Source organism: Oncorhynchus mykiss, chromosome 13 (assembly GCF_013265735.2).
Source record: "Oncorhynchus mykiss isolate Arlee chromosome 13, USDA_OmykA_1.1, whole genome shotgun sequence".
Taxonomy (NCBI): Eukaryota; Metazoa; Chordata; class Actinopteri; order Salmoniformes; family Salmonidae; genus Oncorhynchus; species Oncorhynchus mykiss.
In genome coordinates, this window is record NC_048577.1 from 57547950 (window position 1) to 57574903 (window position 26954).

At 43.7% G+C, this 26954-nt stretch overlaps 1 protein-coding gene across 4 annotated transcripts in view; it reads left to right on the top strand.

Annotated features, from left to right (window-relative positions):
• LOC110514101 (trinucleotide repeat-containing gene 6C protein) overlaps positions 1 to 26954 on the top strand; it is a 78568-nt gene that overhangs the window by 25194 nt on the left and 26420 nt on the right. For 3 of the 4 annotated variants that reach the window (XM_036941648.1, XM_036941649.1, XM_036941647.1), the window contains exon 4: positions 7773 to 8081. In XM_036941648.1, the coding sequence (XP_036797543.1) occupies positions 7773 to 8081 (309 nt within the window). Of the gene's footprint in view, positions 1 to 7772; positions 8082 to 26479; positions 26606 to 26954 lie in introns of those variants that run through there. The other variant, XM_036941650.1, reaches the window with a different exon arrangement.

Genomic DNA, 26954 nt, shown 5'->3' on the forward strand with positions numbered 1-26954 from the left:
GCCTATTTAGTGAATTGTGCATAGGCCTGTGAAATGTGTGACTGTTGAAATGAGAGGGCGAAGAGGCCCATGTTATTCTGTAGGCCTGCTGTAGCCTGCTGTAGATGTTTCCTGTAGGGTTTATTAACTGTGTGTGGGCAGCGTGTTCAGTCCTCCAGTGTTAATTATGTGTGTGCTGCACATGTTGTGTATTTTGTGGAATTGCATTATTGCGGCGTTGGGGGGGGAAATGTTGTAGGCTAATTTCCCGGGTCTTGTCATTTTGTTTTTGGGGAAACTGTGACCAGTCCCGGGATCCCAGTTATCCATGTTAATACCTACTCCTGGGTTGTCCAAGCCAAAGCCGACATTTCCAGCGACCACTCCATAACCCACACTACCTTCAGGAAGACATTCATCTATAGCTGTGTACGTTGAGGCGAGCAGGCCCAGTGTAAGGCCTGCGCTGGCTGCTGAGGGAGTTGTGGTGGGATGATGTATGGGGTGGACAGGCAGGGTTGAGTGGGCAGGTGAAGTAGCAATGGAGTGTAGGAAACTGGGCAGTCAGGTAGAAGAGTTGGACTTAATGGGTTACTGGAATAGGGGACGCAGTGGGCCAGTTGGATCTCTCATTAGGTCAGTTGTATAACATTGACACTTTGTCACAGACACTCCTACGTGTGTGTGACTGAGAGTTCCACCTCTGAACAGGTCTCTCTCTCTCTCCCAGCCACCAGCTGCAGCTACTCCCCAGCACATTCCACCAATGTTTTATGATGGGGAAATGGTGTGTGTGAAAGAAAAGTCTCCTGTCCTGCTAACCTGAACCAGCTCCAGTCCCTGTGCCTTCATCCTGTCTGTCTGGCCTCCATCTTGGGTGCACACAAACACTCAAAGCCTTAAAGCTGCAATATGTAACGTTTTGGGCGACCTGACCAAATCTACATAGAAATGTGTGTTATAGATCAGTCAGTCTCATTTAAATCAAGTCTAAGAAGCGGTATACTGTATCTGTCCTATGTGTGCTATTTCTATGGTTCCCGTTCTTAAGTGTCGTTTTTGCAAATTTTACTTTGGGTTTTGTACACCAGCTGAAAATACAATATTTTGGGTTATGTAAAATATATTTCATAGCGGTTGAAATGGTACAATGATTCTCTACATTATACTTGCTTGTTTTGTCACAAACTGAAATTAGGCAAACCTATTAGAATTTTAGAAACCAGGAAATGGTGGGGTGATATCTGCATAGTGCATCTTTAAAATGTTTTAAATTGTTGAATAAAAGTATAGTGCCATTTCAATATACAGTAGTCAGACCAAGGTGTTTTGAGTCCTACCTGCCTTTTAGAACTCTATATGAGTTATCAGGAGCCCTCAGAGAGCTGTTCCTCCAAACTACAGTCCTCCTGCCTCTCTGACCTCTGAGGGATCAGGAGACCTGGGAGAGAGCTGTTCCTCTAAACTACAGCCCTCCTGCCTCTCAGACCTCTGAGGGATCAGGAGACCTGGGAGAGAGCTGTTCCTTGAAATTACAGCCCCATATTTAATCAGGATTAATTAAGCCCTATCATCTCCACCTCCCCTCTGAGGCCCTCTGCTCAGTATGGCAGCTCAGCTCAACACGCTGAGGAGAGGAGGGGGAGACAGACGAGCCCCTTAGAAACCCTAAGGGAGAGACACACTCCACACACAAGCATGGACGGATACATGCGTGTAAATGCACACACACTCTCGTTCTTATATGATTGTTACATTAACCTCAGTCTCTCATCTGATCTTATTTTCAGATCAGTATCTTTATACAGTATTCTTCTGTGATTAATTGACTAGCTCATCTGGTTCTGATTAGGCCTGGTAGCTAGCTATATGACTGTTACCCGTAAGCAACAGATGTGTTTTTTTGCCAACATTGACTGTCATTCATTGGTCTGCATTGTGAAGCTATTCAATAATGTATTCAACTCTATTGCACGCTGCCATCTTGGTAAGGCCATGACACATCCCATCATTTTCTTGGCTGCATTCTATTTTTACATCCATAGCTTCCCTGAACCCAATATGCCACAGTATTAAAGTCAACACTTGTATTGACTTGCTTTCCAAGACCCTGCTGTGAAATGGAGTTGAACACTTTCTCTCCTGAATGCAGCCCATTATAACAGAGAAGACCTAGTAATTAATCTCTCCGATCTACCCATGTGTTTCCCCCCCAAACATTGGGCAATAGTAGCCTGTTTAGAGCAGTGTGAGCTGTTGTCGGGGCCTCGGGTATGAAAGCTCTCCATTCAGTTCCTCTCTCTGGACGATTTTAAAGACGTAAGCTATGGAAAAGCCTATAATTGTGTGTGTGGCCTGATTTGATGAGTGGAGAGCAGTCTGCATGGTGCGAACACACACAGACACTGAGACAGACAGATTAAGGGCACCTCAAACTTCAGACATTTGGCCTCCTTTTTTTTACTTGTGTGGCTACGAGCCAAATAGCTTTGTACTTCTGTCATCTGATGAAAATGAATCTACTGTCTGCTGAATGTGTTTCACTAACGTCTTTTCTGTGAAGGAAAACTATAGTTGCACCCCGATCACTATTGAAGCAAAAAACACCGACTTTCAAAATAAAACGCAGGTGAAATGGTTTGAAACACAGAATGTTATTTATATTTTTTGGATTGTGTTTTGAAAATGCAGATTTTTTAACTCTAACGTGACCCCTGGTGTGTGTGTGAGATCGTCAGAAAATGAAGGGCTCTTTTAAAGTGTAAAATGGGATCCCCTTCCTTTGCGTGAGGCTGTAGGGTCTCAGGGCCGTAGTTTGATGTGCATCTTTGATGAACTGGGAATCCACACAGCTCTCTCCAGCTGACGACTGTGTATCTTACCAAACAGGCTCATCGCACAGCTTAGAACTGTGTAATCTCTTTTTCTCGCTTTCCATCTCCTACTTTTTTCCCACCTCTTTCACTGTATTCATCACACCTCATGGACTCTGTTTTTAGAGGAAGAATAGGGGTGCAGAGGAAGAATAGGGGTGCAGAGGAAGAATAGGGGTGCAGAGGAAGAATAGTGCTCTAATTGTAAGTGGATTAGAGGGAGGGCTGGATTCAGAGACACAGATTGACAGACTCGGGGGTGGTGGGATTGTGACACACACTATTCTCTGCACCATGTTGTGATTGGTGTAGCCAGAGAACAGACCGCTAGCCCCGCCTCTTTGCTCCCTCCATCCGTCCCCAGTACTTCTAGAAGCATCTACGTCAGAGAGACCGCCATCACTCTAATACTGTTCTATTTAAAGACAGGACGTAGAATACTCCCAGTTTTAACAGGAAAATCCCATCTGAATCAGCAGCAGGGAGAATTAGCCAGCGTAATTTATATGCCTTCCATCTGCTTGGCCTAATGTAGCCATCTTTGGCTATAAACAAGGAGGAATGGATGAACGAGGAGGGAGGGAGGGGTAGGGAGTAGAGGAGAGGTAGAGAGAGAGAAGTCTGATGCGAGGCACACTCTAGCTCAATAGCTTTCCTGCCTGGTTCCTATGCTGCAGGCAGGCTGAGGTAGAGCTGGAGCTAGTCAGGGGGCTGGTGGCAACAGCTGTAGCCCACCATGATGCTCTGATGCGGGGGCAGAGGGAGAACCAGGGGGGAAATCAAATTTTAAAAATCAAATCAAATGTTATTAGTCACATGCGTCAAATACAACGGGTGTAAACCTTACAGTGAAATACTCTCTTACGAGCCCCGAAACAACAATGCAGTACAAATATGAATAAGAAATAAAGGTAACAAGTAATTAAAGAGCAGCAGTAAAATAACAATAGCGAGACTATATACAGGGGGGTACCGGTACAGAGTCGATGTGAGGGGGCACCAGTTAGTTGAGGTAATATGTACATGTAAGCAGAGTTATTAAAGTGACTATTCATAGATGATAACAACAGAGGGTAGCAGCGGTGTAAATGAGGGGGAGGGGCAACGCAAATAGTCTGTGAAGCCATTTGATTAGATGTTCAGGGGTCTTATGGCTTAGGGGGTAGAAGCTATTTAGTAGCCTCTTGGACCGAGACTTGGCGCTCCGGTACCGCTTGCCGTGCGGTAGCAGAGAGAACAGTCTACTACTAGGGTGGCTGGAGTCTTTGACCATTTTTAGGGTCTTCCTCTGACACAGCCTGGATGTCAGGAAGTGGATCCGTTAGGGCAGTATGCAAATTGGAGTTGGTCTAGGGTTTCTGGGATACTGGTGTTGATATGAGCCATGGCCAGCCTTTCAAAGCACTTCATGGCTACAGACATGAGTGCTACGGGTTGGTAGTCCTTTAGGCAGGTTACCTTAGTTCCTGTGCCCACTATGGTGGTCTGCTTGAAACATGTTGGTATTACAGACTCGGACAGGGAGACATTGAAAATGTCAGTGAAGACACTTGCCAGTTGGTCAGTACATTCTCGCAGTAAACATCCTGGTAATCCGTTTGGCTAAGCGGCCTTGTGAATGTTGACCTGTTTTTAAAAGGTCTTACTCGCATCGACTGCGGAGAGCATGATCACACAGTTTTCCGGAACAGCTGGTGCTCTCATCCATATTTCAGTGTTATTTGCCTCCACGCAAGCATAGAAGTAATTTGGCTCATCTGGTAGGCTTGTGTAACTGGGCAGCTCTCGGCTGTGCTTCGCTTTGTGGTCTGTAATGGTTTGTCAGCCCTGCCACATCTGTCGATGTTTGGAACCTGTGTAGTACGATTCGATCTCAGTCCTGTATTTACCCTTTGCCTGTTTGATGGTTCGTCAGAGGGTATAGCAGGATTTCTTATAAGCCTCCTGGTTAGAGTCCCACTCCTTGAAAGCGGCAGCTCTAGCCTTTAGCTCAGGGAGGAGGTTGCCTGTAATCCATGGCTTCTGGTTGAGGTATGTACGTACGTACGTACGGTCACTGTGGAGACGACGTCATCGATGCACTTATTGATGAAGCCTGTTATTGCCTATAGCCTGTTATAGAACATGCAACTCCTATAATGAAGCACCTAATAAAACTTAATTTTCTAAGATTTACCCAAATGCAATTAGCGGGAAACACCGTTCTCAACAGAGCACCTAATGTGAGCAGTTCCATATGTGACAGAGATGAATATCTCTTTTAGAAACGTAGAAAGAGGGGGAATCTAATAGCAGCTACTATGATGGGTTGCTAATATGACTAGGATAATGCATTTGGCTTCTGGACAACAAAATAATGTTGATATGAAAACCAATAAAATAATAGCCTCCCTGTTTCTTTGGATGGATTTTCGCACGGCTACTTTGAAGCAAGGTAAGACTGATTCATTTGACGTAAAGTGAAACCGTTCAGGTTTCAACCTCACACTGCAAAGTGGTGGGTGATGTGCTGATAGTCAACGGTAGACAGGCCTATGCTGCTGAATTCACTCCAGCAGCCTACGCAGGCTTTTTGAGGAGATACTCTTGTGCTGTCTGACAGATGGTAGGCTATTCCGCTCCTCAAACTAGGCTGTGTATGCTGTGCTCGTGTGATAAATTAAAATGCATGACGACTAACAAATATACATGAACCAATTTGTTAATTCCACAAAATTATGCAAATTTACTCTAGACCGATAAGCAAGACCGGTCAAATGTGTTTTTGGGGGCTAACTGATTAACCGGTAACATCCCTAATGCAAACGTATTGAGAAAGATTATTAGAAAAATACAATATCATTGAGTAAAGGTATTTATTGGTGCTTTGATAAGATATTTGAATTGAAGGTTTTCGGTGGATGTGAATCTAAATGTACTTTTTCATTTTACGTTTTTTTTTTATTTGGGGTGGGAGGGGTCGCCAGAAAAATGGGGTTACCCCAGTCTCAGGGATGGCTAACTCTGGAAATTCCTCTACACAGTTAGGTAAATCTGCTATTAGTTTCTTTGCACCTTACTTGTGAAAAAATGTATAATGTTTGTTTTTCTATGACTGTTGTGTATCTCTGCTTTTCATGTTGTATTAATGTGTATATTTTTGTAATTACAGGCCTCTTTATAAGAGACCTTGGTCTCAGTATGACTCCCTGCTAAAATAAAGGTTAAAATACATGTTTTTGTATGACCCCGTTCTGTCCTCTTCCCCCTTACTGTGGGCCTCCCGGTTACATAACTGTGTGTGTGAGCTGTTCACCGTTCACTGCACAAACATCGGGCTGTGGTCAATGGAGCTGCACCGTTCCCATACAGCGTCGTACGCAGAACCCACACATGATTTTCTGTGGGTTACTTAATCAATAAGGCCTGGGGGGGTGTGTGGTATATGGGCAATATACCATGGCCAAGGGCTGTTCTTGGGCACAACGCAAAAGCACAACCCCCCGAGGTGCCTTATTGCTATTATAAACTGATTACCAATGTAATTAGAGCAGTAAAAAAAAAGATTCATACCCGTGGTATATGGTCTGATATAGCACAGCTGTCAGCCAGTCAGCATTCAGGGCTCAAACCACCCAGTTTATAATGAGCTTTTTACTTTGTGAGAATATCTAGCCACAGGATTGTTTCCTGTCTCACACATTGATTCTCTCGTACTGTAAAACACATCACAATCTCACGCTGGTTTGTTTGGCTTCTGGTCTGTGTTGCTGGATCCTGCTGATGTTTTTACTAGTGTTGCCATGCCAGATCTTTCTCTCTTGCTCCCTCTGGCTGTGTGATTTTAACAGGCATGTCTTTGTTTAGACTGCATCCCACTACTGTCAATGTGTGTCTGTGAGCATTCCTCTATTCCCAAGTTATTTAAATCACAATTTTGGTGAATAATTTTTTGGGGAAGCATAACAAAACAGTGGAACATGAAACAATGAATCAATAAGTTGTTTGTAAGGAATGTGTCAGAGCGCGGTATAGTCAGCTTCTTTTGCTGGGTTTTTAACCCTCTGTCTTTTACCCTCACCATGTTTTCTACTCAATACACTTACACGTACATTAACATATTGGTAATTGAGCAGATGTTCTTATCCAGAGCGATTTACAAGCATCTCTTTTACTTGGTATAATAGGTTAGCGCTCTGCCCCATGCTTGTGTCCATTTCAGGAGGACCTTTCTAGTGCCCGAAAATAAAACTCTAATTTACTAGCATGGTAAAAATGATCATCCATTTAATGAATTAAATGGAAGAGCGGCAGTAGACTCTTTGCTGACTATCACATTTATTATGTAAGCAACAGTACAGAGATTATGACCAGAATACATCTCGTTTCAATAATGCACCTGATGCCCGTCGTTCCAAATCTGATCCTCTTGATACTTGGCCTCTCCTCATACGGATTGAGCCCTGACCTTTTTGAGCACTTCCCCTCTGTTGCTAATACTTAAGGTGCTAGCCTACAAAACTGCTAATATTGAGCCCGGAAATGAATGAGTACAGTACTTAGCATGCTAGGCTGCTAAGAAGCTAAAACAGTTAAGGCAATACATGAAAATAGTACTTAGCTAGCATGCTTAATGGTGCTTGCTAGCTATTGCTGAGGAAATGAATGAGTTGAGTAATTAGCTAGCATACCATGCTAAACAGTGCTAGCTGGCTTATGTTAATGCTAGACTGAGGAAGTGGGTGAGTGGAGTTTGTCATAGGGGCTGGAAGCGGAGACATAATAGACGGTCAGGGTGGAATGTAAATGTGAGAACGAGAAGTCACGGCTAGGTCAGTAGGATGCTAAGCATATGGATGTGTCAATGTGTGTGTTGAATAAATCAAAATCAGCTTCTGCCTGGTGCCTTAACTTCCTGCCTCCTCTCTCTTCCCTCCACAGTGCCAGACTCAGCCAAGCCCGGCCCCACCCCTCCTCCCCCCGCCAACCCCAGTGCCACCCCGTCTGTGCCCCCCACCAGCAGCAGTGGCAGTAATGGCAAGCGCGCCCCCTCCAGTGCCCAGCAGCAGTCCCAGCCCTCGCCCGCCCAACAGCGTTACCCGCCAAGAGAGATCCCTCCGCGCTTCCGCCAGCAGGAGCACAAGCAGCTGCTGAAGAGGGGTCAGCCGCTGCCCCCTGGGACCCTTCCAACTATACCAGGACGCCCCGAACCTGACTCGAGTCAGAAATCCTCTGGTGCATCGCACACAGGTTAGCACTTTACTTTGAGCTTTTTCCTTTGTGACCTTTTGACCTCTGGGAATGTTCCACAACCCTGAACTTGACCACAGTTGACTGTCCAACTTGTTTTCTCTATGATTATGTGTTGTACATTTTATTTCGTGGAGCTTTTCCGGGATTCATATCTTATATTGATGATAGTTCAAGTGTTTTCCCCGTATTTTGTTTAGTTTGCCACTTTGCATTCTCCTTTTAGATATGTATAGTGTATGCCATTGTTGTTTCCTTGCCTGTTTCCTTGGGTCTGCTGTGTATCACACTGTGCTCCAGACTGCTGTCTAGTTCACCTGCAGGGCTGTGTGCACCGCTGTGTGGGAGGATCTGTTGTTGTGTTCGTTGTTTGTTTTGAATGTGCTCTACCTGGCCTGGGATTCTAAATATAGAGAGTCAATTACAGCAGGGGGCCACTGTGGAGGGGTGGAGAGTAAACACAGCTGGCGTGTGTGAGAGAGATTTGATCTGATTTAAACAACCGGAAGACCAGTCTAAAGATTTCAACTCAGTCATACTTAGTTAATATATGTACATTTTGTGTGTGCAGGTTTTTTTTCTGCATAGACAGTATGGGGCGGGCCACCTAATAGTGTTGCATGGTATACCGACCATTCTGTACTTTTTCAATACAAGAACATGAAAAATGGTTCGGGACTAGAATTTATTTTATTTCCGGTACTTCTGTCAAATGTGTCTCATTGATCAAGTCTGTCTATCAGCGCAGCCAATGTCCACCTTATAGTGTGAGTGCACCGTGCCTGCTCCACTTAGCCTGTACTGGGAGTCTGGGCTGTATCATGTTAGCTCCACTTAGCCTGTACTGGGAGTCTGGGCTGTATCATGTTAGCTCCACTTAGCCTGTACTGGGAGTCTGGGCTACATCATGTTAGTTCCACTTAGCCTGTACTGGGAGTCTGGGCTGTATCATGTTAGCTCCACTTAGCCTGTACTGGGAGTCTGGGCTGTATCATGTTAGCTCCACTTAGCCTGTACTGGGAGTCTGGGCTGTATCATGTTAGCTCCACTTAGCCTGTACTGGGAGTCTGGGCTGTATCATGTTAGCTCCACTTAGCCTGTACTGGGAGTCTGGGCTACATCATGTTAGTTCCACTTAGCCTGTACTGGGAGTCTGGGCTGTATCATGTTAGCTCCACTTAGCCTGTACTGGGAGTCTGGGCTACATCATGTTAGCTCCACTTAGCCTGTACTGGGAGTCTGGGCTGTATCATGTTAGCTCCACTTAGCCTGTACTGGGAGTCTGGGCTACATCATGTTAGTTCCACTTAGCCTGTACTGGGAGTCTGGGCTGTATCATGTTAGCTCCACTTAGCCTGTACTGGGAGTCTGGGCTGTATCATGTTAGCTCCACTTAGCCTGTACTGGGAGTCTGGGCTGTATCATGTTAGTTCCCCACTCATACTGTACTGGGAGTCTGGGCTGTATCATGTTAGCTCCACTTAGCCTGTACTGGGAGTCTGGGCTACATCATGTTCGTTCCCCACTCATACTGCACTGGGAGTCTGGGCTACATCATGTTAGCTCCACACTCATACTGTACTGGGAGTCTGGGCTACATCATGTTAGCTCCACTTAGCCTATACTGGGAGTCTGGGCTGTATCATGTTAGTTCCCCACTCATACTGTACTGGGAGTCTGGGCTGTATCATGTTAGCTCCACACTCATACTGTACTGGGAGTCTGGGCTACATCATGTTAGCTCCACTTAGCCTGTACTGGGAGTCTGGGCTACATCAAGTTAGTTCCCCACTCATACTGTACTGGGAGTCTGGGCTGTATCATGTTAGCTCCACACTCATGCTGCACTGGGAGTCTGGGCTACATCATGTTAGCTCCACACTCATGCTGTACTGGGAGTCTGGGCTACATCATGTTAGCTACACACTCATACTGTACTGGGAGTCTGGGCTGTATCATGTTAGCTACACACTCATACTGTACTGGGAGTCTGGGCTACATCATGTTAGCTACACACTCATGCTGTACTGGGAGTCTGGGCTGTATCATGTTAGCTACACACTCATACTGTACTGGGAGTCTGGGCTACATCATGTTAGCTACACACTCATGCTGTACTGGGAGTCTGGGCTGTATCATGTTAGCTACACACTCATACTGTACTGGGAGTCTGGGCTACATCATGTTAGCTACACACTCATGCTGCACTGGGAGTCTGGGCTGTATCATGTTAGCTCCACACTCATACTGCACTAGGAGTCTGGGCTGCATCATGTTAGTTCCCCACTCATACTGCACTGGGAGTCTGGGCTACATCATGTTAGCTCCACACTCATGCTGCACTGGGAGTCTGGGCTGTATCATGTTAGCTCCACACTCATGCTGCACTGGGAGTCTGGGCTACATCATGTTAGCTCCACACTCATGCTGCACTGGGAGTCTGGGCTGTATCATGTTAGCTCCACACTCATGCTGTACTGGGAGTCTGGGCTGTATCATGTTAGCTCCACACTCATACTGTACTGGGAGTCTGGGCTACATCATGTTAGCTCCACACTCATGCTGCACTGGGAGTCTGGGCTACATCATGTTAGCTCCACACTCATGCTGCACAGAAGTTAACACACTTGAATGATGCAGCACTTTACAATGCAAGAAGATACCAGTCGCTTTGTAGGCTAACGTTTCTTGCTAGCTTACAGCTGAAGCTACAGTGGTTCCTCCTTTAAAGGTTGCGTCATACTGCAGCATACCTTGCAGGCTGATGCAGAATTCTGTGCTACGTTATTTAATTGTCAGCCAGTTTTACCGTTAATGCAAGTTAGTGTTAGTTTGACCACCAGAGGGCATCTTTGAGAAGCATTTGATAGTCTTCAATATTGGCATTACTAGAGAATTTAAAACCTTTTCTGTAAGAGCATAGTGTATGGGATTGTTTTTAAGAAATTTACCGTAATTAATTTGATTAATATTATGGTGTTTCTATTCCAAGAAAAATGAAACCCTCAGGGTTTCCGTTAGGATGGAATGGAAAATATGGCGCTGTACAGCGTGACAGTCAGGAGTAGGCTACAGTACTAAGAGCATAAGAGGATTGGAGGATTCTAAATTAATATCTAAGGGGCATAACATTTCCTCACCCTAATTATAGTGTAACCAATACCCAAACGGAGATTCAGTGAAAATAAAAAATCTCATTAATTTGTCAAGACCAGTCCCCGTGTTGTTTCATAGCAACGCGAAAGGATGCTGAAATAGCTATAGCTTCAAATCCTATTGCTTCTATCTTCAATATACTTTTAAAAATAAATAAGGACGGAACGGAAAATATGGCGCTGTACAACGTGACAGTCTACAGTAAGCTACAGTACTAGGCTATTCAACTAAAGAATCCCAGTGGCGTGCTGGCACACGGGAGTCCGGGGTTCAATTCCCTGACTGGGAGGAAGGAGCAGGCTGTCCTTGTAAATAAGAATTTGTTCTTTAACTGACTTGCCTAGTTAAATAAAGGTTACACTAAAAGCACAACATTTGCACACCCTAATTCTATAATTGTAGTCTTCTAACCAGTACCGAAACAAAATGTATCAAGACCGGTCCCTATGCTCGTCTCAGAGCAGCGCAAAATGGTGCTAAAATAGTTGGAGGCTATTGCTTCAAATCCTATTGCTTTTAACTTCATTATGCTCTTTAAATAAACAAGACCTACACCACTTTTAACAGCACATTACTCAACACTAGTGAGACTCATGTCTCCTATAGTATGCCTACAGTATATTGAAAAATATGATGTGACTCTCCGCCAATAATTACATATTGGGGGATTCTAAATTAATTAATTAATTAATTGAAACCTAAAGCCGCCTCATGGATCTCCCGGTGGCGGCCGGCACGGGTATCAAACCTGCATCTGTAGCAACGCATTTTGCACTGCGATGCAGTGTCTTAGACAGCTGCGCCACTCAGTAGGCCCAAACGAAAGTGAGCGATTTGTTATCTGAATAAAGGCCCTCCAAATTTTTCGTGCCATTATTAGTTACATTGTTTTAGTTTGAACGTGCAGACTGGCACTAAGAAGAGTGGGATTGTTTCCCTAGTCAGCGCCATTATTAGTGCAATGCCGCTTAAAGTGTTGCTCTGTGCTACCCAGTGGGGCGGGGTGGGGGTCCACCCTCCCTTCCCTTCCTCCTCCTCCCTTCCCCATGGGCTAGGTCCGTCTTCTGTGCGTGGCTCTACAACCCATCCTGTGCCCCCTGCCCTCGTGCCATGAACCTTGCGCGCCCACCGCTATTTCAGTGGATACAGCTGGAGAACTGCAAGGCAATCCCATTGTGCGCCACTCGGTAGCCATGACCAATATAAACTCAGCAAAAAAAGAAACGTCCTCTCACTGTCAACTGCATTTTATTTTCAGCAAACTTAACATATGTAAATATTTGTATGAACATAAGATTCAACAACTGAGACATAAACTGAACAAGTTCCACAGACATGTGACTAACAGAAATAGAATGTGTCCCTAAACAAAGGGGGGGTCAAAATCAAGAGTAACAGTCAGTATCTGGTGTGGCCATCAGCTGCATTAAAAACTGCAGTGCATCTCCTCCTCATGGACTGCACCACATTTGCCAGTTCTTGCTGTGAGATGTTACTCCACTCTTCCACCAAGGCACCTGCAAGTTCCCTGACATTTCTGGGGGGAATGGCCCTAGCCCTCACCCTCAGATCCAACAGGTCCCAGACGTGCTCAATGGGATTGAGATCCGGGCTCTTCGCTGGCCATGGCAGAACACTGACATTCCTGTCTTGCAGGAAATCACGCACAGAACTAAGAGTACGGCTGATGAGCCTGCAGGAAGGGTACCACATGAGGGAGGAGGATGTCTTCCCTGTAACGCACAGCGTTGAGATTGCCTGCAATGACAACAAGCTCAGTCTAAGGATGCTGTGACTCACCGCCCCAGACCATGACGGACCCTCCACCTCCAAATCGATCCCGCTCCAGAGTACAGGCCTCAGTGTAATGCTCATTCCTTCAACGATAAACGCAAATCCGACCATCATCTCTGGTGAGACAAAACCGTGACTCGTCAGTGAAGAGCACTTTTTGCCAGTCCTGTCTGGTCCAGCGACGGGGCGTTTGTGCTCATAGGCGACATTGTTGACTGATGATGTCTGGTGAGGACCTACCTTACAACAGGCCTACAAGCCCTCAGTCCAGCCTCTCAGCCTATTGCGGACAGTCTGAGCACTGATGGAGGGATTGTGAGTTCCTGGTGTAACTTGTTGTTGTCGTCATCCTGTACCTGTCCCACAGGTGTGATGTTCGGATGTACCGATCCTGTGCAGGTGTTGTTACACGTGGTCTGCCACTGCGAGGATGATCCGCAGTCCGTCCTGTCTCCCTGTAGTGCCGTCTTAGGCGTCTCACAGTACGGACATTGCAATTTATTACCCTGACCACATCTGCAGTCCTCATGCCTCCTTGCAGCATGCCTAAGGCACGTTCACTCAGATGAGCAGGGACCCTGGGCATCTTTCTTTTGGTGTTTTTCAGAGTCGGCACACTAAAGAGGCCTTTCTACTAAGTTTTCATAACTATGACCTTTAGTTGCCTACCGTCTGTAAGCTGTTAGTGTCTTAACTACCACAGGTGCGTGTTCATTAATTGTTTATGGTTCATTGAACAAGCACGGAAAACAGTGTTTAAACCCTTTACAATGAAGATCTGTGAAGTTATTTGTATTTTTACGAATTATCTTTGAAAGACAGGGTCCTGAAAACGGGACATTTCTTTTTTTGCTGAGTTTATATTGTCCTGCTAATAACAGGGTTAATGATATATCTGTGAGAATATAACTTTGTAACTTTGCCTTGCGCTGGTCTGGAGCAATGCAGTAGTGATGCAGGGTACCGTACTAAACCACAAATAACCTCTAAGTCCTGCAGCATCATCACAAAACCTTTAGTGGAGCAACTACTGGAACATCTATTCACTACCCTAGTTCTTTGTTTGTGATAATATGCAAACTATAAAGCAAAATATGCTGATTACAAAGATGATTGCCAACCAAACTTTATTAATTCACTTATTCGGTCTCTCCAAAATATTCTGTTGCCTCTGCGAACTGACTGTGTGTGCATGTGAATATGGCTTTGACTGGCCTCCCCCCTCTTGCCTCATGAATGATGTCATTACTGGTTAAAAGCGCACACTTTTATAAAATAACTAACTTCTATGCAAATTTTGTTGATCAGTACAAGAAAATAAGGCCCAAATAGAAGGGTAACTGATCATTTGTCTTCTGTAGCCCCATGAAAATCAGCCAACATGCATGCAAACACTATTGAATATGCATTCACCTATATTGTGAATAGGCCTAGGCCACATGATTTACCCAGATTATCAATAGAGATACAAAAATAAAAACTTGCACCCCTTGGGGTACCGAGGACCGAGTTTGGGAAACGCTGGATTATGCATACATGGCTGTCTCTGAAAAATGTTAAACTCTAAAGATGCCCAACAGAGCAGTAGCTGAGTTTATCTGTCTGGATCCAGTGTCATTCTGGGACTTTGGCTAACATGTCTTCTTTTTTTGACGTGACTGAATCAAGTATTTTGATACTAAACCTGGTATCTGTATTGAAGTCAAAATTCTGGTATCGTGACAACACAACCGCCCAAGTTTTTTTCTCTTCGTACCGCCTGTGTCCAAACAGTAAAAAAAAATATATATATATTTGCAAATAATTTTTGGAATGGAAAAACCTTTTCAGTGTAAACTTAAACAAAATGTGAGGTATACCCAAAAGATAATGGACCTATGGAACAAAATAAAAGCTAGACAGTCAGGGAGAATCTAAAATGTAAAAATGATGCCTTGTTATGGCATGAGTTCCCCATTGACTTTGTTATAATGTTGAGTCACTCCGATTAGCGTAAACCATGGCAAAATGTGTAGAATTGCAGGAAATGTGCTTTAAAATAGATTTTTTGTCTCTAAACGTCATGGCTAAATGTGTAGAATTGCAGAAGATTGGCATTAAAACGGTTCCATTTTGTCACTGCGGCCAACAGGAGGGCCTCTAAATGTTTTGTTTGGCCACGCCCACCACCTAAGCCCCATTTTGATCCAGAAAAAACTGGAGTGTGTGTAGTGTTTCAAACGTTCAGTGATTCAGCAGGTCAGATATTTGATAGTTTGTAGTCTAGATACATTTCCTGTTAAGATTTCATGTTTGTCCTTCATTTCCTTTTTCTGAAAATGTAACATTTTTGGCACTTGTTTTTCTTGTTTGCTGGTTAGAGGGAGTCTCTGAAAGAGTTCTGTTGTGTGTTAGTACTGTCTGAAGAGCTTTGAGTTGTGCTGACCAGAGCTATTTCCTGTAATGGTGGAGCGATGAAGACCTGGCAGGGCCTGAGTGGGACTGATCTGGCACAGATAAAGACGGGGAGCAGGGTAGAGAAGGAAAGAGGGAGAGAAGGAGAAATAATTGGTGAGAGGGGAGAGAGTGCAGGTCAGAGAGGTGGACTGAGAGTTGTTTTTATTTATTTTTAGTGGTATTGTGTGTTGTCCTGTAAACTCTTGCAATGTTATGCCTCTTGGCCAGGTCGTTATTGTAAATGACAATTGTTTCTCAATTGACTTATCTGGTTAAATAAAGAAGTTATAGAGAGTTGAAGAGAGCGAAGTGGGGGGGTGGAGAGCAAGGAAATCTAAGTGAAATGAGAGAGCGAGAGGCCCAGGCCTGTGGGCTGGGTGACTCATGCCTTACGGTAAAAGCTCATGATTCACTTCACTCCTTTGGCAGACTTCTCTGCTCACTCGCGCGCTCTCTGTCTCTCTTTCTCTGGGCTGCTGGGATAGGCCAGGGAGACACTGTAGGGCCGCAAGATGGTGCTGGACCAGCATACAGCTCTATCTCCTCTGACACGCTACACTACAGTACAGACACGTAGCATACAGAGTCGTACAGCTCCTACGCATGCTCCCTCCCACCCGCTCTCTCTTTAATCATTCTGGCGCAGGCGTTCCACTAGCGACCCACATGGACAAAATCCAGTGAAATTGCAGGGCGCCAAATTCAAAATACAGATCTAGTCATAATAAACATTCATAAAAAATACAAGTGTTACACATCGGCTTAAAGATGAACTTCTTGTTAACCTCTCTGGGATATGTGGGATGCTAGGGTCCCACCTGGCCAAACGCCAGGGAAAATGCAGAGTGCCAAATTCAAATAAATTACTATAAAAATCAAACTTTCATTAAATCACACATGCAAGATACCAAATTAAAGCTACACGTGTTGTGAATCCAGCCAACATGTCAGATTTCAAAAAGGCTTTTCGGCGAAAGCAAACGATGCTATTATCTGAGGATAGCACCTCCATACTAATATTATGCAACCAAGTAAAGGAATTACAAAAGTCAGAAATAGCGAAAAAACTAATCACTTGCCTTTGAAGGTCTTCATATGGTTGCAGTCACAAGAGTCCCAGCTACACAATGAATATTCGTTTTGTTCGATAAAGTCCCTCTATATCCCAAAAACTCTGTTTTGTTGGTGCGTTTTGTTCGGTAAAGTCCCTCTATATCCCAAAAACTCTGTTTTGTTGGTGCGTTTTGTTCGGTAAAGTCCCTCTTTATATCCCAAAAACTCTGTTTTGTTGGTGCGTTTTGTTCGGTAAAGTCCCTCTTTATATCCCAAAAACTCTGTTTTGTTGGTGCGTTTTGTTCAGTAATCCACTGGCTCCGAGGAGGTCAAAACATGCAGACGAATACATCCTAATAGTACCGGTAAAGTCCCTCTTTATATCCCAAAAACTCTGTTTTGTTGGTGCGTTTTGTTCAGTAATCCACTGGCTCCGAGGAGGTCAAAACATGCAGACGAATACATCCTAATAGTACCGGTAAAGTCCCTCTTTATATCCCAAAAACTCTGTTTTGTTGGTGCGTTTTGTTCAGGAATCCACTGGCTCCGAGGAGGTCAAAACATGCAGACGAATACATCCTAATAGTACCGGTAAAGTTCCTCAACATGTCAAACGATGTTTATAATTTATCCTCATGTTGTCAATTGTCTAAATAATCGATAATATTTCAACCGGACAATAGCGTATTTTTATTTTACCTTTATTGAACTAGGCAAGTCCGTTAAGAACAAATTCTTATTTTCAATGACGGCCTAGGAACAGTGGGTTAAGTTTCCCCCATCCCTCCCGCATTGTTTTGTTGTCTGAGTAAATTAAGAGGACTCGATGTACAGTACTTTTGAAAGATGAGACATTAAGGATTATAATAAATACCACTGATGTCATACAAGCAAGCCAAACACCTGGGAGTCCAAATGTGCACTTCACACTTCCATATCATAAAACGAATGGAATATACAGTGTCAACACATTTCCATGGCCATGTCAGTGTCAACATTTATGATGGCTGTATTTGATGTACAGTTACAAGATGACCTGGTGTTTTACCCTGGGTTATCCTGAACACAATGAGCCTGTGTTTGTTGTATTGTGGACAACATTTATGATGGCTGTATTTGATGTACAGTTACAAGATGACCTGGTGTTTTACCCTGGGTTATCCTGAACACAATGAGCCTGTGTTTGTTGTATTGTGGACAACATTTGCCACAGACCACGCATCTGAATGCACTTATGTTCACCAACATTATGAACTGCCTTGGATCACGTAAACAACAACTGTAATTGTGTGATGGCAGGGATGCAGGCCTGTATTCCAAACAAAACACCAAGTGTGCTTGTTCCTCAACAGCACAGCTAGGAGAGCTAAAAACAAAATGCACCTTTTTGTTGAAGACTCTTCTTTCAGTCATAAAAGTGCATTGAAATGACTTGGAGATACCAGTTAGTCCTCTCACTCAAACCTTGTCATTCTTTTGTCTTATGTTGCACCTACCCCAAATTATTACACATTTATTTTATTTTACCTTTATTAAACCAGGCAAGTCAGTGGGTTAACTGCCTGTTCAGGTGCAGAACGACAGATTTGTACCTTGTCAGCTCGGGGATTTGAACTTGCAACCTTCCGGTTACTAGTCCACTATGCTACCCTGCCGCTCCAAATGCATCAGAAAGAACAGTCAGTGTAAAATGCACATAAATACGTCTGTGACGGTAATTGAATAACCCTGTAACTGACAGTTATGGATGAAATATGTAAAATAAAATCAATAACGGTCAACCATGGAATTAGGCATACAATCATTTTGGGGGGAAATATTTAAGATGAACTATAAGGTAGATCAACTTGGCTTAATAGCGGGAGTATTTACTAATGACTATAAGCAATTGTTTTGCTGACTTAGTCTATTAAAGTGTCTACGTCTCCTCTTTCCAACGGTTGTTTGATGCTTCAGCAGCTCAACCTCTCGATGCACCGGGGTGTAGAAGCGCTGGTGTTCTTCTAGCCTACACTGCACCTTATCATTCCCTGCTAGTAGATGAATAACTCTTATCTTTTTAAAAAGGTTGGATGTGTCTGACTATTTATTCATTATTCAACAGCAGTCGACAAGGTTGTTCTGGCTCTGAGGCCTATAATGTGCCCGTCCTCTCCAACCTGGCATGGTATAATTTGATACAGAATCGTTTCTTAATTTTATAGACTAATCAACGCTGATAAATAGGCTATGGACATTTAGCCTTTTTATTTGCTGCTATTTTAATGATAGTATGACAATCACATCTGTTTCTCCTCTTCATACTTTCCTTGCCAATTCATTATCTTATAGCCTACTTTCAGAAAGCCTATGGTAGGCCTAGGTTTTTTAATATGTTTTAAGGAAGGGAGAAATATTTGCTCTTGACTGACATACTGGTGGCTTTGATTGACGGGTCCTTTTACAGTGGTGTGTGTGAGTTCGCTGATTCTCTCTCTCTACTGGCCTATATGTCCACTCAGAAAGTTTGCTGAAGTTTCCTGTCTGGAATCCATCTAATAAGAATCATATGCTCCTGTCATGATTTATTCTTGTAAAAGGCCTATTTTCAGTCGCTTAGCCTACATTATTTCTCTCATTGTGGGGGTCTTAATATTTATAAGTAATAACCTAAATAATAATAATGAAATGCCATGATTATAGTGAAGTGTATTGGGTTGTTCCAAATATGTTTATTAATTAAGAAGCATATCCATGTACAAATAGAATTGTGACCTCCCCTTTTTACATAGGGCTTTTTAGGTCTAAGACAACAGTAACATTGAAACAAAATGGACACACAAACCAGTAACGTAGTGTATCAAAACACTGAAATTTGCACATTTCTTTTGATTCTGATAGCCTGTGTGTTAAATTGTCACATTTTGGTATTGAAAATCTGACATTTCTTAATTGGAATACTAGACTTAATTTAGAGGTAATAATAACTTGAATAATAATAATAATTGAAATGCGATTGATGATAGTGTAATGGTAATAGTGAAGTCTATGCTCTAATCCTGGTTGACTTGGCAAATGACCCTAACCTCAACTTCCAACACCGTCACAGCCCTACACACAATCAACGGTGTTATGTTTGGATTCGGAAAGTATTCCTACTCTTGATTTTTCCCACATTTTGTTACGTTCCAACCTTATTCTAAAATTGATTAAATAAAAAAAAATCATCAATACCCCATAATGACAAAACTAAAACAGGTTTCAAAGAAATTTCTGAAAATGTATTAAAAATAAATAGATACCTTATAAGTACAGTGCATATCAGAGAGAACAAGGTTGAAGGAATTGTCTGTAGAGCTCCGAGACACAATTGTGTCGAGGCACAGATCTGGGGAAGGGTACCAAAACATTTCTTTAGCATTTGAAGTTCCCCAAGAACACAGTGGCCTCCTCATTATTGAATTTAAGAAGTTTGGAACCACCAAGACACTTCCTAGAGCTGGCCGCCCGGCCAATCTGAGCAATCGGGGGAGAAGGGCCTTTGTCAGGGAAGTGACCAAGAACCAGATGGTCACTCTGACAGAGCTCCAGAGATCCTCTGTGGAAATGGGAGAACCACCCAGAAGGACAACCATCTCTGCAGCACTCCACCAATTAGACCTTTATGATAGAGGGGCCAGACGGAAGCCACTCAGTAAAAGGCACATGACAGCACGCTTGGAGTTTGCCAGAAGGCGCCTAAAGGACTCTGACCGTGAGAAACTAGACTCTCTGGTCTGATGAAACCAAGCTGATGCAAAGCGTCACGTCGGGAGGAAACCTGGCACCATCTCTACGGTGAAGCATGGTGGTGGCAGAATCATGCTTTGGGGGTGTTTTTCAGCGGCAGGGACTTAGAGACTAGTCAGGATCGAGGGAAAGATGAACGGAGAAAAGTACAAAGATCCTTGACGAAAACCTGCTCCAGAGCGCTCAGGACCTCAGACTGGTTCACCTTCCAACAGGACAACAACCCTAAGCACACAACCAAGACAATACAGGAGTGGCTTCAGGACAAGTCTCTGAATGTCCTTGAGTGGCCCAGCCACAGCCCGGACTTGAACCCGATCGAACATCTCTGGAGTAGAGGTCGACCGATTTATGATTTTTCAATGCCGATACCGATTATTGGGGGACCAAAAAAAGCCAATACCGATTAATCGGACTATTTATTTATTTATTTGTCATAATGACAATTACAACAATACTGAATGAACACTTATTTTAACTTAATATAATAGATCAATAAAATCAATTTAGCCTCATATAAATAATGAGACATGTTCAATTTGGTTTAAATAATGCAATAACAAAAAGTGTTGGAGAAGAAAGTAAAAGTGCAAAATGTTCCATGTAAGATAGCTAACGTTTAAGTTTCATGCTCAGAACATGAGAACATATGAAAGCTGGTGGTTCCTTTTAACATGAGTCTTCAATATTCCCAGGTAAGAGGTTTTAGGTTGTAGTTATTATAGGACTATTTCTCTCTATACCGTTTGTATTTCATATACCTTTGATTATTGGATGTTCTTATAGGCACTTTAGTATTGCCAGTGTAACAGTATAGCTTCCGTCTGTCATCCTCGCCCGTACCTGGGCTCGAACCAGGAACACATTGACAACAGCCATCCTCCAAGCATCGTTACCCATGCAGAGCAAGGGGAATAACTACTCCAAGTCTCAGAGCGAGTGACGTTTGAAACGCTATTAGCGCGCACCCCGCTAACTAGCTAGCCATTTCACATTGGTTACGCCAACCTAATCTCGGGAGTTGATAGGCTTGAAGTCATAAACAGCGCAATGATTGAAGCATTGCGAAGAGCTGCTGGCAAAACCCACAAAAGTGCTGTTTGAATGAATGCTTACGAGCGTGCTGGTGCCTACCATTGCTCAGTCAGACTGCTCTATCAAATCATAGACTTAATTATAACATAATAACACACAGAAATACGAGCCTTAGGTCATTAATATGGCCAAATCCGGAAACTATCATCTCGAAAACAAGACTTTTATTCTTTCAGTGAAATACGGAACCATTCCGTATTTTATCTAACGGGTGGCATCCATAAGTCTAAATATTGCTGTTACATTGCACAACCTTCAATGTTATGTCATAATTACGTAAAATTCTGGCAAATTAGGTGGCCCAAACTTGCATATCTGCGTGCAATGAATGCAAGAGAAGTGACACAATTTCACCTGGTTAATATTGCCTGCTAACCTGGATTTCTTTTAGATAAATATGTAGGTTTAAAAATATATACTTCTGTGTATTGATTTTAAGAAAGGCATTGATGTTTATGGTTAGGTACACATTGGAGCAAGGACAGTCCTTTTTCGCAAATACGCACCGCATCGATTATATGCAACGCAGGACACGCTAGATAAACTAGTAATATCAACCATGTGTAGTTGACTAGTGATTATGATTGATTGATTTTTTTTATAAGATAAGTTTAATAATGCTAGCTAGCAACTTACCTTGGCTTACTGCATTCGCGTAACAGGCAGGCTCCTTGTGGAGTGCAATGAGGCAGGTGGTTAGAGCATTGGACTAGGTAACTGTAAGGTTGCAAGATTGAATCCCCGAGCTGACAAGGTAAAAATCTGTCGTTCTGCCCCTGAACAAGGCAGTTAACCCACCATTCCTAGGCCGTCATTGAAAATTAGAATGTGTTCTTAACTGACTTGCCTAGTTAAATAAAGATTAAATAAAGGTGTAAAAAAAATTGTCCATAAATACAGATTTCCAATTGTTATGAAAACTTGAAATCGGCCTTTATTAATCGGGCATTTTGATTAATTGGTCAACCTCTACTTTGGGGAGACCTAAAAATAGCTGTGCAGCAAAACTCCCCATCCAACCTGACAGAGCTTGAGAGGATCTGCAGAGAAGAATGGGAGAAACTTACCAAATACATGTGTGCCAAGCTTGTAGCATCATACCCAAGAAGATTCGAGGCCATAACCACTGCCAAAGGTGCTTCAACAAAGTCCTGAGTAAAGGGTCTGAGTACGAACACTACCGTTCAAAGGTTTGGGGTCACTTAGAAATGTCCTTAGACTGATCTGACCCTTCAGAAGAAAGGTCTTTGTTTCTAGCCATTTTGAGCCTGTAATCCAACCCACAAATTCTGATGCTCCAGATTCTCAACTAGTCTAAAGAAGGCCAGTTGTATTGCTTCTTTAATCAGAACAACAGTTTTCAGCTGTGCTAACAATTTCAAAAGGGTTTTCTAATGATCAATTAGCATTTTAAAATGATAAACTTGGATTAGCTAACACAACGTGCCATTGGAACACAGGAGTGATGGTTGCTGATATTGGGCCTCTATACGCCTATGTTTCCGGCAACAATGGTCATTTGCAACATTAACAACATCTACACTGTATTTCTGATAAATTTGATGTTATTTTAATGGACAAATGTGCTTTTCTTTCAAAAACAAGTACATTTCTAAGTGACCCCAAACTTCGGTAGTGAATTTAAATGTGATATTTCAGTTTTCACTTTTTTTTTATATAAATTATCAAAAATGTTAAAAATAATAATAATAATAAATAAAATAAAAATTGCTTGGTCATTATAGGGTATTGTCTGTAGATTGATGAGGGAAAAAACTATTTATTCAATTTTAGAAAAGGCTGAATGTAATAAAATCGAGGTATCTTAATTTGAGGATGTTTGTTACAGCAGGAAAATAGTCTTGCAGCAACAGGAAATATGGATTATAATTAATGCACATTTTCGTAGCGGTTGATCTGTTGTCCTGCAACAGGGTGATCAAATTGAGATCCTACATCTGTAGTTGGCTTTTATGAGGGCGTTTTGCATTGCTTTTTAAAGTATGGCTGTGTCCTGATAACAGCACTCATAGAAGTGTTACCTTTACATATTTTAGCAGTAGGGTTGTTGTGCATTAACGCCTATGCACTAAGCTCCATCCCAATGATACTCAATACAATTCTACAGTGTAGGAGTCATCTACCAGATTCTTATTTTATCAAGAGCAAGCTGAAACAACTGCATAACACTGGAAGCTGTAGGACCCCAGCGATAGGCTGCCATCCTAGAGTCTGTCTGTTGGTGTCTCCTCTCGTTGAGCTGAGGACCCAACTTGCCTTTTCTGTGGCCCAATGGCCGCCAGTGGTGTCGCCAGATTTACGTCACGACGTCTACACACACAACAGGAGAACAGGGACACAGTGGAGGTTGTTGTGTAAGACCTTATCTGTCTTCCCTCACACTGCCCCCTCCCCTCTGCCCGTCTAAATGTTTTGTAACCGTACAGTGACGAGCTACACACACACACACACACACACACACACTACTTGCATGGTGGTTACTTTATTATTAGAAGGCCTGTGCCACCTGGGGCTTAGTCAATAGTCCTTTGTCTCAGCACTATTCTTCAGATTTCTATCTATAGATTGTACTCCACTGAATCTATTAGAACAGGTATGGTCAACAATACAAGACTCAGTGGCCTTGAACAAACTGAGACAAACATCCAGCTATATCTCTACTTCATAGTAGTCAAAGCAATACAAGGACGTCCCTGCTGTATGTAATGCTGCCATTTTCTACTATCAGTTATTTACCCACATTACAGTTTGTTGTGGTAATCTCCGTGTTTGCATGGCCTGCTTTGTTTTCGTCTCAGACCCAATGTTTGTTGCTCTTCTATAATCAAGATGATGTTGAATAAAGTCTGCCACTCGAAGTTGCAGCTTTTCTGGGTTACATCTGTTTATAGCGTACTGGGCTTGTGCCTTACTCAGGGTGAGTGTGTTGACAGGACAGCACACAATTCAGTTGAACATGTTTTCATCTAATATTGTTTCTCTATGGGCCAATAGTCATCAGACTGTAGGCTAATCATGGGAATGGTAGAGGAGGTTTGATGGTGGGGGTGCAGCAGTTTGTGTGTATGGTAAGTAATAGTGTGTGTCTGGTTGGAAGGATTGAAAGAGCAGCCGTCTTTCTCTCTACAAGCCTCTCCTCTCCTGCCCCCGGGGGTCTTCATTATGCCTGGACCAACCCAGCTGAGATCTGACTAACACATCCATCTCTTCTTCACTCTCTCTTCCACTTTTTCTCATTCTCTGTGCTGACTGTGACTATCCAGCTCTCCTCCTGCTCTCACTTTCTTTCACACTCTCTTCCTCTCCTTATCTCCCTCACCTTCACACTCTCTTCCTTATCTCCCTCACCTTCACACTCTCTTCATCTCCCTCACTTTCACACTCTCACCCTACAAACCCAACTTGTTGAAACATAATGAAAGGAAAAACTACTAAACAAAAACCTTATCAACAGCAATGTCTAGGCTGAGATTGCAATTCACCATCCGTCCGCGTTTCTGGGAAACGGCAGCGAGGTAGTGGATTGGAGGTTTGGGTAAGTGCCATCCAGACAGTTTACATGAAGGGCATTATTTATACACAAAGCACCAATCAGAGAGTCTTTGATGACCTCACTGCACGTTGACACACACCACACACACAGTGGAAAAGGCTGGGGCCTGGGTTTCCACATAAGGAACCACTGTTCTTCTGGTGGGACTTGGACGTATTGTGTATTGGAGCAGTAGAGGTTCGTTTGTAAACAATACCCACCTTCAGTTAGTTTAGGAGCTGCTGCTGTTACTGCTTCTCTTTTGCAAGCCTCTAGCTAGCGCCCGATAGCGGCCTGCCTCTAGCTAACGCCCGATAGCGGCCTGCCTCTAGCTAGCGCCCGGTAGCGGCCTGCCTCTAGCTAGCGCCCGGTAGCGGCCTGCCTCTAGCTAGCGCCCGGTAGCGGCCTGCCCCTCCTCCTCTGTTTAGCTCTCTTTTTCTCTAACCCCTCCTCTCTGCTGTCTCTCTACCTAATTTTCTCTCTTCTTCTCCCTGTCTTTGCCATGCTTTCCCTTTCCTCCCCTCCCTCCCTCTATCTCTCTCTCTCTCCCTCCCTCCCTCCCTCTATCTCTCTCCTCCCTCCCTCTATCTCTCTCTCCCTCACTCCGTCACTCCAGACCTCACTGTGTAAAGACAGACGTTTAGCTCTTCCTGGCCTCCTGCCCACCTCCATGTGAGCTTAATTTCATGTGTTTATGCTGTTTTCCATGCAGCCGTTGAAGTGGTAGTGTTTCTCCGGGCCAAACTGTGTCTGTTTTGCGTTCCAGGGAGCTGCTCTGGTATGTGCTGTGTAGTCCCGCTGCAGACTAGTCTGTGTCTGTTTGGGACGTCACACAACAGCAGTTTTTGCGTCATCTGCCAGCATACTATAGGAAATCATTGTGAAGCAGGAGGGGGAGGGGTGTGTGTGTGTGTACACACACATGCATATGATATGTGTACATGCATATGTATCTGGATGCATATGTGCATAGAATGTGTCTGCATACCTGCATGTGTCGATGCGTGTTATTGTCTGAGTGTGTGGGTGAACATGTATGTTTTCCTGCGTATGTGTGTGCACATTTGAGTGTCATTCCTGAACACTCAACGATGCAGCAAAAACTCTTCCTCTCTTCTGCTTTTGGAGAGGCTCCCATTGTGGCCAGGCTGTGCTCAATGTAAATGGAGTGGTCCTGGCTAAACATTTAGTGACGACTCCAAAAGCATGAAAGCGGGAGGGAGGGAGGCAGCAAAAAGGAATCTCCCTTTTGTTTAGTTTTTTCTCTCTCGTGAGCGAGCGGATTGAGTGCACAATGAAATGCTCTCGGCTTTAACCATAACCCTCTACGCCTGCCCCTGCTCTCTCTGAGAGAGAATATCCTCTCTCCATGGATAGGAATAGAGCGGAGTTCTAAATAAAGCCAGAGAGAAAGAGAGAGGGGCAGGATGGCTCTAGCCAAGCCAAAGCAGGCTGGAGCAGAGCAGAGGGGGGAGGGTGTGTGTCTCTCTCTCATGCCGCGAGAGCTCACAGCTTCTTGGCAGTATTTCAAAAATGAGCCTCTGAAAGCCCTGGCGAGCCGAGCAGACATATTGAGACTAGAGACACACGGGGATGGCCGCCTGCGCCGCCACCGCTTCGCTCCAAACGTAGCGCTCGCTCACCATGGTCGGAAGGTACCTCTCCTCAGGTAGTGTTCCTGCTTTTCGCCCGTGATCCCCCCTCTCTTTCTCTTTATTCGCTGGGCGTCTTTCACTGCATTGTGCATTGTAGTGCGCGATTGCCTTTAAATGCATGCAAGTACTAAGATAAGTACAATTTTGCAACGGAAAACATCCAGCAGCGACAGATGACATTCTGATGAATATCTTCATGAGGATAGTTTTAGTGTGTTTTTTCAGAGAAGCGACCGTGCTGCAGGAAGAGAGAGAGAGAAACAGATACAGACTGTAGCTCTGAGCGTTTTTGGCTCTGGTTCAGATTTGATAAAATGGCGTCCTGTACTACACCACAGAAACCACACCGCTGTGTCTGAGACA